An 18,256-nucleotide genomic window follows, 5' to 3' on the forward strand; every position below is an offset into this window, starting at 1 on the left:
TACATACATACACACATTACATTTCAATCATAGTTATATTTATCATTGCTTTATGCATGATTCCTGTATTGAAATGACTATATTGAATATTCAAAAATGCAATACAAAATACACCTCTCTCTGTTTTTGTAGGTTGAGTTCATGTGAATTGAAATTATGAGAAGTGTGCCTGGATTTCCATACTCATTTGCACACTAAGTGTGTGTACTCTCATGCACCCTATGTAAAAATTCATAATTTTCCAGGAGAGAGTGTTGTTGCTCATTCATTTTAGAAACAAGGAAGGAAGTATTTTAATGTGACCTTCATTACACATTCATGTCAACTTTTCTTATCTATTTATGATTAAATTCTTTTCCACTCCTGTTGTTCAATTAGTGCTTGACCCCTTTAGCGGCGATGTAAATTAAATGACATTTTAGTGTCGTCCCATATTTAAAATACTGCGTTAGTTGCGGATCATAAATGATGATCTTCATTCTGCAGCTAATTTATTCATTTAACAATTTCCCTCCAGAAGTTACAGCAGAAGGCTCTGCAGCAACCTAAGCAGAAGAAATCCAAGTCGGCTGAATTTCTGATGGGTGAGTCCTGCTTGATGAGTTATTGCTCATAATTTGTGTAAGGATTAATTAACTAATTACAGACAAATGGCTTTGGGCTAAATTTTGCTCTTGCTTGTCAGGGCGCAATTTGTAATTATTTTAATCATTTCTTCTTCTCTTTTTTTCTCCTCCTTTGCAAGATTCTGATTTAATTTAAACCTAATTGTGTTTTAGTGTCATTCGAGGAGGATGCGCTTGAACATTTTGGGGCAGAGAAATCACAAATAGAAAAAGAAAATGTGTTGTCATTAAATATGCTTTGTTTTTTTTACGAGTTGCTTTGACCTAACTGTTGTATTGCCTTCATGTCAGTGTTTGTATTTATATTTATGTTTCTACTTATTTTGTCAGGGAGAGAGGAGAGAGCTGCTCTGGAAGGCATAGAAAACCCAGCCTTCGATGGAGGAGGAAGCACCGAGCTTTCCGATCCTCCGGTTTGGCTTGAGAGAGAAATTCGAGGTGACAGCCCAGATAGCACCCTTGCAGCTCACCAAAAAAAAATGGAGCTGCAAGCCTCTTCCAAAGAAAGAGGTGAAGCTTCATTCTCCATTAGCCTCAAATTTGTTGACAGTAGATGTGTTCCTGATCTAACCTTTCTCTCTCTCTCTGTCTCTCTCTCTCTCTCTTCATTCGGGGGGCCCTTGGTCGCTGCATTCCAAAGCAAGCGTGTCCTAACAAGCAACCCTCGTATAACTTCTTCCTCCGCTGGAAAACGCTACAGTAGTGGGTGTTCTATCTCTATCTAGAAGTACCCTCGACACAATCAGCCTTGACTCCCACTCTCGGCTACATGCCTTGTGGTGGGCTGGAGTCATAGGAGAGTGCATTTACATACGCTACTACGCTACCAAGCCGATCCGCTGTCTGTGTGGTGTACTCACAACGCCCCCGAAACACGGCTTAAGGCCAATCAGGCATACAAATATGCCCCCTTATAATTCAGTATGTCAGGGAGAACTCTTGAGGAATGGGATGGTAAATTAGGATGCGTTCAAGGTTGCGAACGTGCCAGTTTTCTCAGGGATGAGTCACATGTTAGATTCTTGATTTAATGTGGTTTATTTTGTTTTTGCTATGCATGGCTAGTAATTATTATCAATTATTGTCATGATGATTTATGCACAAGAGGTAGGATTGCAACACTTTAGTATGGTGTGTGGCAGTGGCCAGCATACAGACAAAAATATTTTCCATCAGGTCAAGTAAGTTAGACCATTAACATCTGATACAACAAATAGTGAATAAAACCTTTTCATTTCATTTATATTACATTTATTTCAGCGTTGAAAATAATGAAAACATGGATGCTGTCCATAGTTAAGGTCAAATTGCAGATATAACTGACAGTGAAAGTCTCTTTTTTCCTTGATCACATCAGAAATCCAAGACTGATGCATGTTTCCTTGGTTTGAGGAGACATGCTTTAGCTTTTTACTGTTACTGTAGTTGCTGAGAGTAATACTGGAATTATATAATAGGACTGTATTTTTAATTCTTCACTCCTTTATGTGGACTGACGATAAATGATGGATTTTCTGATTGTTAAAAAGTCCCGTCCAGTCTTTTTATTTCAGAAAAGTGATACTGAACTATTTTCTATATGTTTATTTATATTTACATGTTTTTGGGCAGTTTCAATTCTTTATAAAACACTTTAATAGAAAAGGGTCAGTATTATGCTTTGCTTACATGGGAATGTAGCATTGCAGTGATTTGTTACCATCTAAGATAACATGACTCGGCTCAAAAAAGTAAAAATACATTTAAACCTGTTCATGAAATGATGTTACAACACACCATTATGTTGTCTTACATAGGGTTGCATGTTGACAGTAGCTGATATGTAACTTTTTAAAAGTGCAACATTTGGATGAAAACACAACAAAACTATTATTAGCTCATCACACACATCATTTCACTTCTATATTCTGCTATATAGAGGAGACAATATGTTCTATTGTTTTACACACAACAACGATCTCTCCATACATTATGTTCCTTCACAAAAATCCAATTTAACGAAGAAATTCTGTTCAATGAATAAAAAAAAAAAAAAGATCTCTAATTTAGTTTAGTTTTTTACTGAGACTAAAATATCTAATGTCTCTTAGTATACCAGTAAAAACACTTTTTTGGAACACATTGGCATGCTGATGATTAGAGATGAGTTAAGTTGATGATTTTTCTGTCTTACTTTTTGTTCTATTAATTGGAAATGCAAATTAGGCCACTTGCCATACCCTTAAAGCATATAAAATGAACTTAACCATATGGAAGTTTCTAGATCTAGAACTTAGGAAACTGTGTTACATTTAATATCTACACAGTTACTATATGAACAGAGCTGTATCTAGTCCATATATACTTACTGACATGCAAAGGGAATAATATATATCGCATGCTATGTGTTTCATAGGTTTAGAACTTCCTTTCATTGCGGTCATTGCACTGAATATAGGATTTATATAAACTATAAACCCCTATCACAAAATAAGCAACATTTTTTCATTAGGGATTGTGAATATGCAGTTCAGTGATTCGTGTGCTTTTATTGGAAGATCACAAAGGCAGATTGTTCCATGTTTGTGATGCTTCTATTTCGCCTTGACCAAAATCTTTCATTATCTCTCATTCTCTGTTAACATTAACTCTGGCTGGGGAGAAATGCCAGTTATTGATATTGTGCATATAAGAACAGAGAATTGAAATTTTCATTAGAGAGATGAACTGGAGGACAGCGAGACTATTTAGGTAAATCACAGATATGATTCAAAAGGCGATCCACGAAGCTACTGCCATTATGCAAATTTGTGTTTGAAAAAAGGGTTTCATAACCTCAGAGCTATTTGCAGAGAAATTGTTCAAACTCTCTCTTAACGATGTAGAGGGATTTAACATGTGAATTTCACAGTCAATTTATGGCACCGTTGAGGAGTCATACGGCTGCTCCTCGTTTAATATGTATTTCAGACAGACTGTTTAACTTAGAGTAAGGACAGAGTGTGAAAACCCTCGTGCAGATATTTCATACGAACACGAAAGAATCCCAGTGAGCTTTTTTGGGTAGTGGGCCAGTGGTGCTCCTATGCAAACACACTTAGCCACATTTTTATGCGTCCAAGCGCCGATACCCTCAGACTTCTATAAAGGCGATCCTTGTGTGGAATATATAACATGATTTAATGCACCATGCATTTTTTTGCCCCACAACCTGAGAAATACAAGTAATGCAATTTAGATTGGAGTGAAATATTCAAGGCCTGTAATGAGAATGATTTGGGGTTAAGAAAGCTGCTTGGTGGGGTGTACCCTTAATAGAAAGACCCCGGAGCCATTGGATTCCCATAAATTCTGTGGAGCAGACTTGATACCCATAGGTCAGTGATTGCTAATAAGAAGTCAATGAGACATGGGCTCAGGTTATTTTCCTTTGGATCTGCTCCTCCAAACTTGCCCGGTCCTTTAGGCCGCTGACCTCGGAGTATTTAGAAGGTATTGTCTTTGAAATTCCAGGTACTTTTGAGCTTGTAGACTTTCTCATTAGTTCCTTTTGAACATGGCAAACATATGGCAGTAGTATTTAAGAGATTGCCTGCCGTGACCTTTTGCGGCATGCTAATTAGGCCCCAGAGCACCGCGGGCCGTGGAGAGGTGCACTGAGAAACCCAGCAGACTCTTTCCTACTTCTCTCTTTCTGCCTCTGTACTCCTGTCTCATCTTGGCTCTGCCTTATCTGGTAGCAGCCGCTGCCCTTCGACAGTGTGGGTTTCAAAATTAACATTTCGCTTCATGTGCTTCTAATAACCACTAACCTGAACCTGTACAACTCTCCTCTTTCCTTTCCCCGCCACCCTCCCCCTCCTCCCACCAACCCCCAACCCCTCTTTCTCTCATTCTCTCGCCTCTCGCACTTTCCACAGGAAATAAACGTGCCCAAAATTACTTTGACCCGTTGTCGGCAGAGCAGACAGACCCAAGGCATTGCGGGATGGCTGGGGTCAGCACTGAAGATGAGCTGGAATTAAGTATGCCATTCTCTGTCATAATAGTTCTCCTCGGTTCATTAAAGTGAGGTGAGAGAGATCACTGGTAGCAGGCCGCCATTTGTGACGACAGGACAGTCTATGTAAATACACCAAGTGATGGCATCACTAGATTGGCTTTCCAACTCACTGTCATTGACGAAGGTCACGTATCATTGGTCAGTTTTCATTTCACTGTGGCTTTTTCTTTCCCCTGTCATATGACACACGCAGAGCCATATCAATAGTTTGCAGCCCCCTCCTGAAGTAGGCCTATTAAAAGCGAGCTCTTGGGAGCCAAGTAATATGCATGTTATAATGAAACATGGCTATTAATGGAGAAGCCATTTCACCTGTATCTTTTGGATATCACTGCCGTGTAATATCAAAGGATTCGCCAAACCAAATCTCATCACATGATGACAGGCCGGCTAACAGGCATGTTAATGCTTCTATTTCATTACCCCTCTGCATACACTTGATTTTCACCCCTCTCCAGCCACGGCTAATATCTCTGGTTTGCATGTTAAGATGTGGTTTAGATTGACTTGTCTGATAAGTAGAAAGTAATTTTGAAGCACACAAATGCATGTAATTTTCCAGTACCTTTGAGGGTGTACTTATTTTATAATTGTTTTGACATGTAGCGATATTGGATGCTGATGAAAACAGGCTGTATCAAAGAATGGCTGCATTGCTGGATGAGGAGGATACCTTCATGAATTTACCTGGTATGTATCCTCATATTACCATGCTCTTCTACATTAGTTATTTGAAAGCAGTTGGCCCTAATTAGAATACAGACATTTCTAGGATCACAGAATTGTTAGAAATTAAATTAACGTGTCCTGATTGTATTTTCTTTTCTGTAAATGCATTAAAAAATATCTGATTCGAATAGTTGCATAGTTGCAGATCTAGTTGCAGGTGTAACTGTTGGCTGATCTAGTTCATTGGTTCATTGATTTACACTTTAGAACCACTTGTGCCTTTTCATTTACATGGTGATATATTAATAAAAACTAGTACTACTGTCTTTAGGTACAGTGTCTCTAGGAGAAGCTCCCGACAGAGAAATCATAAAGAACCCGGGCAAAAGTAAGACTCTACATTTTTCACTAGCAGTGAAAGCAGCACTAACATAGAACAAAGAATAAGACTAGAAATGGACCCTCACTAGTAGTCAGTGCTTTCCAAGCACAGCCATTGTCTCACAGTAGGTGTGCCTTTTCTCATTAGCTCAGTTTCATTTAAACATGTAGCCAACCAGGCAACATTGAGGTGGTTTAAGCTTAGCATTGTTCTGGGTGAAGACAGTCGCACCAGATCCTGTTGACATGACGCACATCTCCCTTGTAATTCCAGCACACAAGTGATGGGTTTAGGCCCGCTTCAACACGGTAGAATTTAGCTGGCTTGTATTATTTGCCATTGTCTTGGATTTAGCTGTACCACTGAGATTAGCAGCCCCATCCATTGTCTTGGAATGTTCATGAAATCCCACAGAAAAAGTAAAGAGGATCTTGGATTAACAGTTCCTCCATGCAATAGGCGAGACACAGGGAAGCAAAGAGAGAGAGGAAGAGAGGGAGTGAGCTCTTACTTCTGTACTGTTGGAGTCCAACTGCGGTAACTGCCAGTAAGCACTTCACCAAGCTACAATGGACTTCAAGACAATCACCTTATGTTGTTGTATGGATGCCTCCCACCGGTGTAGGCCGCAAGTCCTCTTTGCAGTTGCAGAACCGGCTCAGTCTATGTCAGTACTGATCCTGACATTTTATGTTCTCAGGCTTTTGTCTTCGGTTTTACAGTCTGCCACAAAGCACCATACACATTTCACAAGAAAGAGCATGAATAAAGCAAAGTATTAATGGAATGGACAGTGGCCAGTGCTGTAGACATTTTCTCTGAAAAAAAAAAAAAATACAAAAATTCCTGGAGAAATCCCTTCTGTCTGTCTAAGATCGTCAGTTCTTCCTTTTTATCTCGATAAATTCTATTGCTTTGGCTCGGAGATGAAAGAACACAGAACTGGCATTCTATTCAATCTAGTTCTCTGTAAGGCGTTCGGCATTGATATCAGCTTCTATGTGAAAAGCATTAGGCAGTGATAAGCATTGGCTGTTACACATATTGGACTGCACACGTTGAATACACAGATGCTCAAAGAATACCTCATGCTTCCTACCAATGAGGCGATGAAGCAAAACTGAAAAGACACACAGCCAGCAGGTTAGCTGCTGTGGATGATGCTTCTGTGTTTTCAGTAATGAATTCTAGGTGACGAACTACAAACTAGTTGGTATATCATGCAGAAGAAACTTTCTTTCAAAATATGGGCTTGTTTTTTTCACAGTTTGTTGATGAGGTTGGTGAGTAAAAACACTAGAAAATCTCTTTTCCCTCCCTGAAATGAGCTTAAAGCCACAGCCACTTAAGAGACTGTAACCACTAAAAGACTTATAATACATCTTCCTTTGATTTGTTGCAAAGAAACAGCTCTGTTCAATCTCATGTACCCTACGCTACATCTGCTCTCAAGTTAGAAAACTCCTGTTGTTGATTTCATAATAAAATTCCAGTCATGCATTTTGTCTAATTTTCACTTGATTTTGGATGTTATGAGATATTTCCATTGCTTGAATAAACAGCTAGGAGCATATGAGCAAAATATGGTCCATTAATACCCATAAGGTTCTGTCTAAGTATGAACATGTCAAGGTCAGGATTTGAGAAACAAAAAAAAAGAAGCTTTAAGAGTGGGTGTGAATATGATACTGTGGTTTTGTGAATGTTCACATTGCGTTTGTGTGAGCTACTGTTTCCACCTGCAGTACGTATATACAAATTCATCTCGGTGAGTGTGTGTCTGTTTCTGGATGTGGTAAGTATGCGCATCCATCAGTATGTGTATATATGTGTGTGTGTGTCTGTGTCTGTGTGTGTGTGTACGTCTGTGCATGCCCACTGATGCGTAACTCTCCAGGTACGCTGCTAGCCTCCAGGGATGAGGAGGTGTTGGAGGTGAAGGCGGGTGATCCGGTGCTTCAGCGGCGACTGCTGCTCCACGGTGGTGGTGATGCCTCGGGCTCCGGGCCCTCCCAGGCCCATACCATTGCCAAAACCCAGGCTGGGGCTAGTGCTGGGCTGGGAGAGGAGGCTGGACTCGAAGCAGGGAGGATGGTAATGGGCACAGAGAGCACTGTAAAAAGTAATGCTATGCTTTTATTTGTTTTTATATTTGATTTTTATGTGCAGCGGCATTACATTACTATACTATATTATAATACTATAAACTTTCTTATGATGGTTTAAAATGTGTTTTATTTGCAGGTACATGATATGAAACAATCATTAAAGCTAGCAAGCAATAATTCTAGGAACTTGTATACATTTTTGTTCAATTCTTTTTCTCTAGACAATATTTTATTGCCGCAGATTTTATTAGTGGGGTGACACGATAGGATACACATAAATAGTTATGCATAGCACCACAGTAACATTTTATTTTTGATCAATATTATAAGGTTTGTGATGCTACTGTTTTATTTCTTGCAGTGAGCCCGGCTAAGGAGGCGATCCCCCACTACGCCCAGCAGCTGAGGGAGCGTGTGCGGCCTGACATGATCACGCTTGGCAGCCTTTCACTGCAGCAGGTCAGGGCTACAAAGAGGAATATCTGTGTCATCATCCCATATTCACCAGCACATCAGCCATGTCCATTATGCTGTGTATCAGTGGCTTTGGCTAATGGACATAGAGTGTGTGCATGTGTGCGTGTACATTTATCCGGTTTGTCTATTCACATGCCACTGTGTATACATGTGTGTGTGTGTGTGTGTGTGTGTGTGTGTGTGTGTGTTACATACTCAGCTTTCTAATTTTCTTTCTCTTTTTTCCATATTTGCTTTTTTTGCTCCACTTTTTGTCACCAAGCTTTTTCTTTTTTTTTCCCCAACTGCCACCTTTATAAAAATTCTCCATTCCATTTTCAGTGCAGATGGTTTGAATCTCAGCTGAATGCACTCATGTGAAATTGCTTTTTGTAGAACATGCATTCAAGGTTAGATAACTCATTCATCCTCTTCTCATAATAAGTGCATGGCTTTCAAGCATATAATCTACGCCACATATGATATCCTCACACAATTAATTTACTTGTGAAGACAGTTTTGTTCTGTCTTTGAACTTTGTTGTACATTATTATGCATATTTGTCTCAGACGGAAGCTGAATTCCCTGGTTCTTTACTCGTCTTATAGTCTTTTCAGGAAAAAATAGAGCGTGACTACTTTTTATTTTCCAACCGGGGAGTAGGGATATTGTGAACTAACATCAAAATCTGAAGCGTCTTTCAAAACAAGTGTTTGTATTTCATTCCAGTCAGAAAAGAAATGGGATAGGATACAAGAAGATGGGGTTTCTATTGTGTTGGCAAATCTAGATCGCAAAGAAACCCAAACATTAACGCATATGTAAACAGAATGCTGAACTTCTATCCACTGTATTTTTAGTTATAATCTGGCTTGAAAAGAGAGTAGGAGTATCAAATTATATGAATAGAAAGTCAACGTAATTGGGGAAAAATGGCTCAACAATGTCTTCCCATCACTTGGAAGCCACAGCAACAGTTGACTCATCCACTCTTACTGGATAATCAGTGGCATCTACTGTTTACTGTATCAGTATTGGGATCAGTGTTATCTTATTCTGCCATAATATGTATGCGCTCTCCTACTGTTTCCACACCCACCTCCCATTGAAAGCACATTATCCACCAGAGATTTCACATCTATTTTAAAAATAATAGTGTTTTTCTTCTTTCTCTATTCTGCTGTACAAAGCCTCTACAGGGCGAGACGCTGTCACTTAGCAGTGTCAATGCGTCTGAATGGGGAGTGTGAATGTGCTGACTGAATGTAAAACCGGCAGAAATACTCATCAAACGCTACATGTCTTTAGGGCCTGGCTCAGTATCGATTGCCTGCAGATTGCATTACAGTTGCTCCTTGTGCTTAATTCTGCCATTATGGTGCACTGCACTGTTTCATAAAGCTGCATCCAAAGAAAAGTGTGCATGTGTATTTACACGTATTTTCAGCAAGCGGCTCAGAAGGGACCACTGAAGAGGAGTGAGTGGGCAAAGAGAAAGAAGAAACTAATGGCCTTCTTCACTGGGAATGTTAAGGTAAAGGCCGATGTACTGTATATATATACTGTATGAAGGATGTGTTTTTAGTTACAGAACTTTGGGACTGCATGCTGTTGTATGCTTACTTTTTCTTTTTACATTTATCTCGAACATAAAGCCGCCACACATGGATGCTGAAGCATTTTAGAGATATTTAATCAGAGCAAGTCAAAGAGATAAATGATATCTGTGATTTGGTTTAAATTAAACTGTCAATTAGCTAATAATGTTAGTGATGGTTAACACATTAACAATGTTTGTCATCAATATCCACTCTAATATTCCAAAGGAGCCTGATTCACCAAGTGACGAGGCAGTAACAGAAGTACCACAACCCCAGCAGAACATGCCGTTACAGTGGTAAGTCCAACCCATTTCATATTTCTCTCCATATGTACAATTGATGTCACATGACTGTAATCATTAATTGTGTGAAAAGCATTTGTATTCCCACTGACATTCAAGACGGCGTGTAATTCATACGTCCTCTGCATGGCTTCTCCTGTCGACAGGCGTTGCATTGTGGGTAGTATGGCTGCAGGGAACAGAAATCTGTCCATGTCACTGGGCTCGGAGGAGCATCAATTCTTGGTCCATCCACTTTAGTCAGAGATCACACATCAAATCTCGTAGCGAGAGCCCCGCAGGCAGTCAGCTTAGCATGTTTAAGTTTTTAGTAATTATGGGCTACCATGCCAACTGACGTGATAAAATCAAGAAACTACTGTACACATCAGTATCTTCTCGTGTGTTTGGTTGTTTTATGGGTGGGTGGTAGTCGGACACCAGCTCTGTCAGATGAATGTGGTTCAGAGTTTAGCGAGATGACCTCCTCTCGACAGCCTTGAACCCTGTAAATTCCTTCTGATATCAATGGTGGGTGGCTATTAGACATGGGAGACTTTCTATGCATCACCTAGGGCTACATCTGCCTGAAATTTAATGAGAAATGATTTCACTTTTTCTCTCCCTACGCCTATGAAAGAAAAAAAAAATAAAGAGAAGAGACGCAGAGCTGACTTGTGGTTTTTGTAACAAATGTGTAATTCATTTGTTTCCACTGTTTCTGATTTAATGGAGGTCGAGTAATTGCATTAGGAAGCACATTGTGCCTTGTTGTGAACTGATGAAAGCACATGTAATACTTTTGATAGGCGAACAGAGAGGAGGGAGAGAGGGAGAGAAAGGAAAGAAAGACCCCGTGCCTGCCTTTGATGCCGAGCATTTATTTGCTGAATTATCCTTCCTTTTACAAGCATCTTATCCCCAGTCACAGGCAGGCCAGGGCCCCTGTGATATTGCTTTATTTTGAGGAATTAAGAGAGGTGGCGAGGAGACAGAGCGAAGCAACCGCTTATTACATTACCACTGATAAGATTGAAAGAGGCCGAGAAAGGCAGAGGGAGAGAGAGAGGGAAATAGAGAGAGAGAGAGAGAGAGAGAGCAAAAGAGAGAGCGAGAGGGACCCAGTGGAAAGTGTTTTGTTGTGGTGTTATTAGATTGAGCTGCTGTTGGCTACAGAGTGGAACAACAGAGAGTCTAAAATGCAGGTGGCTGTTAACAGGGTTAGCTTCTTGTGTTTGTGTGTGTTCTATATGTGTGTGTGTGTGTTTGTGCATGTAGCAGCACAACCACTGAAAGCCCGTCACTCAGAGCGTTGGGGGAAGGCCAAGAGGAAGCGATGGCCAAATACGGCCAGATGACAGAGCTCCCAGAATCCTCTTCTTCAGCATCACGGCCCCCGTGTCAGGTGAGATCTGTTGTGCTGCTGTGGACTGTGGAGTGCGAAACACGTATTGTAGGAAACAGAAAGCACATAAACAGGAAGTGACATCCCCCTTAATCTCTAAGAGGGTTGTTTCACAGGAGGAGATATTGATCGCAGTGTTTACAAATCCTTCAAAAAAAAAAACAAGGCTTGTTCAAAAACAAGTCATATGATGTAATTATGTGAAATCCTGTGATAACTGGGACCTGTTCGGAATGGGGAAATCATATCCGTTATTTTCTAGTTTTTCACATTCCTTCACTCCTTTCATTACACCAGTGGGTACTGTATGTGCACATGCCTACACAAAGACACACACAGGCAATGTATACAGGTTTCCATAAACACAATGCCGACTATTCAGCCACATTATTTTTTACATAGTATACAAAGATTTTTTTTTAAAGCTTTGTGCAGAATGTCGACTGTGGTTTTAGGAATCTAAGTAGGAGGGAGAAGGAGTCTTTGGAGATGAAAAAGGGGAACAGAGGGAGAGAAAAGAGAACCAAGTGGGAAAGAGAGACGGAAGCTGCAGCTTTTAGTGGTAGCATCACCAGCTGTGGGAGGAGTGTGCTGTTGTGTTGCATCTGGGGATGAGGCTGCCATGCCACCGTGCTGGCTTAAAGATGTAATGAATCTTCAGTCGGGGGCTTTCCTTCCAGGGTGACAACTGGCTTTGAGGAAGGTTGTAAATGCAGGGGAGATTGTGGTATAATTCCTCAGACTGGCGTTTGTGCCCCCCAGTCACCATTCGATTATCTCCCAAATTGCTGTGTTTCACTGAGATAAAGATTTTTTATGGCTTGCTGACTTGAAACAACCAGCACAGGCAGAATAGGGGGCAAAAGAGGGAGAGGGAAAGAGAGAAAGAGAGAGAGAGAGAGAAAGCAATGGCCAAACCTGCCACGCATAGTAATTTCCTTTGGTAAATGACAAAATCTTTGTTTATATGACATTTCCCTAAAATTACTGCAGCGAGATGAATCTGAAATATAAAATGTCACATTTGGCATGCAAAACTATGAAAATATATTTCTGTGCAAAATTCATGGAGGCATTTAATTTAGAACGTGTTTAATAACTAAGGCAGCCTGCATCAGTAATCCTGCCCGGAGGTCCCAAAAAGATTGTCATATTTATTCTCTCCTTTCTTCACCCCCCTCCTTCATTCCGAAGCCAAAAAATTTTAAGGGTAAATGTTCATTGTTAATTAAGATTTACTAATTAAAATGAAAATAATTAACGAGAAAGCTTAATCTCTGAATATTAGCCCATACTTAGAAAGAAAGGAAGTTTTTGTATGTGGCATTTCCTGTCTCTATTAAGAGTGCATTTTGTGTGATCAGTCAATGTGTGGAAAGCCCTGAAAAGATATTGCAGCGAAAGGACGACCGCTTGCCAGCAAAACCACGGAGGATCCCTTGCTCGAGCCTTTGATCTCATCTGTAGGAGTGCTGTAATGTTATGGCACTTTAGGCACAACTCAGGCTTGGGGCAAACAAACCACCTCTGATATGGAAAATTGGCTCACTTCGCCTTTTACCTTTGCCTTGCTGTCTTGACTGTCTCTTACGACACTTGTGCAAGCATGAGGGCCAGATAATAACGATACCTCTTAAAGACATACATAGTGTAAATTGGACACCAGTGTGATGTTGTTGTTGTTTTTTTTTATTGCATTGCTTCTTTTTTTTCTCCTCTTCCGTTTCCCGTCTACATGCATACATCTCTTTCCAGTGTGGGGGTTTGGAGGCCTCCATCACCTCCTCCCAAATGTGAGATGTGTGGGCTAAACCGCTTTGCCACCAATTATACTAATTTCACTTCTGCCTAAATTGTTTTTCTTGTTTTGGTATGCAAAGATGCTCACAGTGGGGAGATTGAGGGGCATTACTGCAGGGCTCAGCACACACCTTCCCCCCCTCACATACTGGCAGAGCAATGGGCACCGCCAGCCTCTGCGAGGTGAAAGTGTGTGTGTGGTGTGTGCCTCAGATTGTTTGGTGACAACACAGTGCACTGTATACTGTAAAACAAACAGTGGATACAGTGTGTGTCTGTGTGTGAGCACATGTACTGTAGCCCCTGAGTGCTACTATGTCATCGATTGAAATTGAGGGCTTTAATTGCCAGACATTCAAAATTTGCCCTAGGGAGTTGGTCAACGCAGTGTGAATTCAAGTACATAAAATAAATGGGTATTAAGAGATGCAACTTAGATAATCAGAGAAAAATAAATGCCTGCACTTAAGCCAGGGAGGGACAGGATAGGGTAGGAATGGATACGATGAGGTGGGATAGGAAAAAGGTTTGATATTTGTACACAAGTAGAACTTTTGTTCTGATGATGGCAGTAAAACTAAGGCGTGATCAAAATCTCCCTCAATGTCCATACAAAGTGTGACAATCTGTCCAATAATCTTGGTCTGTGCTAGATGAAGAAATGAATGGACAAAATGCCCAAACAGTCAAACAGCGGACCAACCAACACTGGCATTGAAGTTTATAATCACAGAAATGGTGAAGATCAAGTGTCTCTGTTTAAGCCAGATTGACTTTCATTCAGTGCCGTTCAACAGATGCCATGGGGGACAAAAGACTGAATATGTATTTATATTGTTCTCTGATTATGTTTCCTGAAAAAAACTAAAGTCTAGCCAGCTTACCCTATTACTCATTCTAAGCCCTAAAAAGAGGCACATGTCACCAAAACAAACAAGCAAATAAACAACAAGTGGGCTGATGTAGCCTGAAGGTTAGTACGATGAGCTCTCTACCAGAAGGTTGGCGTTTTTAAACCTTATCTGAATGGGCAATGTGGCCAGGGGAAATACATATCACTCTCAACTTTGATAGCAAGCGAGGTTGATGTGCCCTTGAGCACACTTAACCCCGAAATGATTGAATGGAGATCGGTAGACGGAACACATATTACAAATGTGGCTGCTTGACTGCAGCTGGACCAAAAAAAACAAAAAGAAAACTCCCTTGTTCAGCAAACATACCTTAAGTTAAACAAAAGATAACTCCACCCAAAAGTGGGGAATTCACAATTCATTATTTACTTTGTGTTATTGTATTTATATTGTGTTTGTATAATTGCTAGTATTTTCCAGAACTGTGTATTTTAGCGCAGCAACATCTTTTCAGTATGAAAATAAGCTAGAATCGTTTATTAGTTTCCGTTTACCTAAATGGGCAAGCAGAGATGACATAGAGGTTGCAGATGAGGAAGTGTTGCATAAAATAGGGCTTATGTATCTGGGTAAGCAAATGTAATTTACATAGCAAACTCCAAACACTGTTAGAAAGTGCTTTACAGAAAACGTTGCGTGTGGTGGGGGGGTGAAGTTTATATAGCATAACTGTTGCAAATTGTTTGTCTTTGAGCAGGTTAACTATTTACTTTGAGGTGTGTGATGCAGTAGGTGAGTTGCAACATCCATGTAACGACATAATTACATTAGTTGAATACAGTTGCTGAGCACAAGTAAAGCCTGACTCTTACTGGATTTAGATTAAATTCATTATTAATGGGGAAAATGTTTTTTCACTCAAATTTTTACAAGCTACACAAACCTAAATTACTACGTAATAATAATGACTTATTTCTAATCAATATTAACCATCTGTGCATTTGTGATTATGTTATTTAGGGTGATAATGAGATAGTGACAAGTGTAGCATCCCATTAGTCCAACTGTCCACAGTAATAAAACAGTTTCTTGACCGCCATGGAAAAAGTACTAAATACCACAAAATTGATAAATAGCAATCAGATCCTAAGTTCTGCACTTTTGTGTTTTCTAGGTGAACCAGAGCACACCTCCTCAGCCTGTGCAGGTGTGTGTGTGTTGCCTAAGAGCCACCAGAAACAAGCTGCCCAGGGGCCTCTACACTGTCAGTGTGGCCCTTCACACCCGTTTAGGTGGGCCAGCTCTGGCCTGGTGTGGCGAGAAAGAGCAGCAACAATGGGCGGTGTCCACTGAGCCGATCGAGCATCGGGGCTGCTTCTACGACTTCGACCTGCACATTAACCAGAGCCTGTTCATGGTAAGGATGTTTTGATGAGATATTGAACAACAGCAAAAAAAAAAAAATGTACATACTAAAATATTAATGGTGATGATACTGAAACAGTTTACCAGACATTAAAATACTTTTCTGTTTAATTAGCTTTGTTTAAATGTCACATGTGTCAAGGATCATTTAAAAATACACAAATATTTATTTCATGCAGTTTCCAATAACATGTTGCTTTCTCTCCTGGCACTGATATGGTTTTATCCAACAAGGAACGGACAGAATCAGGCTGTGATTTGTGAATTTTATTTAATTATAAACCCTTTATTTATTTAATACTTGGGGAAGCTGCTTTGAATATTTCTTTTTCTGGAATAAATATAAAACATCTCCTATCTGAAAGCAATTTTGACACTGAGATACCCTGGATTAAAATACACTCTCTTCCAATGACACGGACGAGGCCTTTGATGTGAAATTCAATGGAAAAATTTGGTGAAACACGATTTTAAAAAACAAACAGTCTCCTCAGATAAAAGCGAACAATAAAACATGCTGTGCTAATATGACAGAGCCTACAACACTGCATGTTTAGTTTTGTGCTTTTGCCACAGTATTTCCAAATTCCTCTTTGTCTGTCTGTTTTCCTTGGTTTCATCAGTTGCAGTGAAGACCAAGCAGTTTCTAGACTGAAAGGGTTATGAGAAGTTATATTGCTGTAAAAGACGGCATATGAAAATATGCCACACACAGCCTCTAGGTTTTTCTCCGAGGATCTCCATATGAATAAAACAACAACTTTTCAAACATGACATTTAATCCATGCATGTAAATCAAACCTAAGATCAATTATTCATTTATATAAGGAAGTAATGTTTTATTGGAATGAAAATGAAGTACAAATGCATTGAAAAATTTAGTGTCCCTTCTACATTTCTTTGAGCATCTGTGGCAGAGTGGAGCTGGATCGTGGGGGAAAAAGAGGAGATAGAAAACAGGCAGAATTGACTAAAGTAATAATAGTAATATTTTTTCAACCTCCATTTCCAGTGCATAATAAAAGACTTAACATGTTTCCACATTTGGTCCCTTTGATGAAACAACACGGTAGATTACATTAGATGAAATTTATGCACATTTCACAACCACTTTCCTAAACCTCTCGATTTAAGGGAAGACATCTTCTATAGAAGCTGTACTAATTTTAGAAACCCACACACCCGTTTTGAACCGTATTGACCAGTGGATTAAAAAAAATTCTGTTTACATTTTCTCATTGATGGTGTGTGCACAGACCAAAACATTCACGAGAGAAACCCAAAAAACAGGAGACACTAAATCCAGTGTCCCTACTGATTCCATGGAGTTTTGTACAGGCTAAGAAAGGCCTTCTTTGCTCTTCTGATGGCAACTCTAAACGGCCTTAGCTGGAGCATTTAGCACATATGGACACTGTCAATGTGCTGGTGGGTGTATTCACAGAGCTAGAGATCCTGACAATATTGTCTCCAGCTCCCATCAAACATAAAGGATGGGGTAAAAGCTGGCATAAACTGAATGCGGACCTGGAATCTGATTCTGAGATGAAAAAAGGTTTAAGTACACCATGGTAAATACCTCATGTCACTCTTCCTTCCCTCCTTTCCTCGCCAAAAACACTCAGTTGTGCTTTATAGACAAACCTGTTGTTGTTTGTCCTCATTGATAGTGGTGAAAACGCTGATCAGATTTGTCTGAGACTATCAGGATTGGCTTGGATGTTTTCTCTCTCTCCTCTTGCCCACACTATAGCGTGCGATTTTAGGAGTGCTCGCAGTGCCTTCTAAGAGGAAATGAGGAATTAGTGATGGTAAGAGGAAGCCAGGAGCTTATTTTCCTTTCCTCCCTCTTTTTTTTTTTCATTCATCCTTTGTTTTGTGTGTCTGGGGTTTGGATTTAGACAGAAACAGTGCAGTTCAGTTGGAGATGTCTTGGATATGTTGGCAAGTAGGAACTTGAGAGGAGTCAAACCCACAGTCTTTGTGCAGTTTTTACACCAAATGAGAAGATGCCTAGGATTTCACATTTGAACATTAAAGAGGGGAGAAGAATGAATGAGGGAGGAATAAGAAAAAGACATGAAAGATCCCAAAAAGTGCGTATGGAGATCCATGAATTTTCTCTTATTTATTTTCCTCCTTTTAATCTTTTGTTGGTCATTGAGGAAGAAGTGAGTCATCCTGCACAATGATAGTCTTTCTTCCTTCACTCCTTTTGTGGACACATGCACTGCTTTTTTTAAAAAATGAGAAAGCGCCAGTCTGTTTTGAATTAAAGAAGATATTTCTAATGGTTTAAGCAGCTCCTCCAGCAAACAGAGGAAGTGAGAAAACCTCCGGAGCACACCATCCAGCCTCACAAACCCCACAGTAACACTTCCCACACACACATATATGCGCCAATGAGCGTACGTGTCTACACGCAGGCACTTCACACGTGTGCACACAAATTACTATTTATGCAGGTCATATTTCTTACAGTAAATGAATAATATGAAATATCCTCAATATCCATAATCCGTGATATTATGCCATAAATTTGTGTCCTGAGTCAGACACTACTACCCATCATTTCACAGGTGCATACCAAAAGCAGATTATTAGGGG

General features: G+C 40.0%; 1 protein-coding gene across 3 annotated transcripts in view; it reads left to right on the plus strand.

Moving 5' to 3' along the window:
* The window catches only part of ofcc1 (orofacial cleft 1 candidate 1), an 87,852-nt gene that overhangs the window by 15,290 nt on the left and 54,306 nt on the right, over positions 1-18,256 (plus strand). The window contains exons 4-13 of one of the 3 annotated variants that reach the window (XM_027274009.1): positions 518-584; positions 957-1,136; positions 4,526-4,630; positions 5,275-5,358; positions 7,617-7,841; positions 8,189-8,286; positions 9,731-9,817; positions 10,110-10,180; positions 11,444-11,570; positions 15,399-15,641. In XM_027274009.1, coding sequence (XP_027129810.1) covers positions 518-584; positions 957-1,136; positions 4,526-4,630; positions 5,275-5,358; positions 7,617-7,841; positions 8,189-8,286; positions 9,731-9,817; positions 10,110-10,180; positions 11,444-11,570; positions 15,399-15,641 — 1,287 coding nt within the window. Of the gene's footprint in view, positions 1-517; positions 585-956; positions 1,137-4,525; positions 4,631-5,274; positions 5,359-7,519; positions 7,842-8,188; positions 8,287-9,730; positions 9,818-10,109; positions 10,181-11,443; positions 11,571-15,398; positions 15,642-18,256 lie in introns of those variants that run through there. The other 2 variants (XM_027274007.1, XM_027274008.1) reach the window with 2 other exon arrangements.

The sequence above is a fragment of the Larimichthys crocea genome, chromosome XXIII, assembly GCF_000972845.2.
Source record: "Larimichthys crocea isolate SSNF chromosome XXIII, L_crocea_2.0, whole genome shotgun sequence".
Classification (NCBI taxonomy): Eukaryota; Metazoa; Chordata; class Actinopteri; family Sciaenidae; genus Larimichthys; species Larimichthys crocea.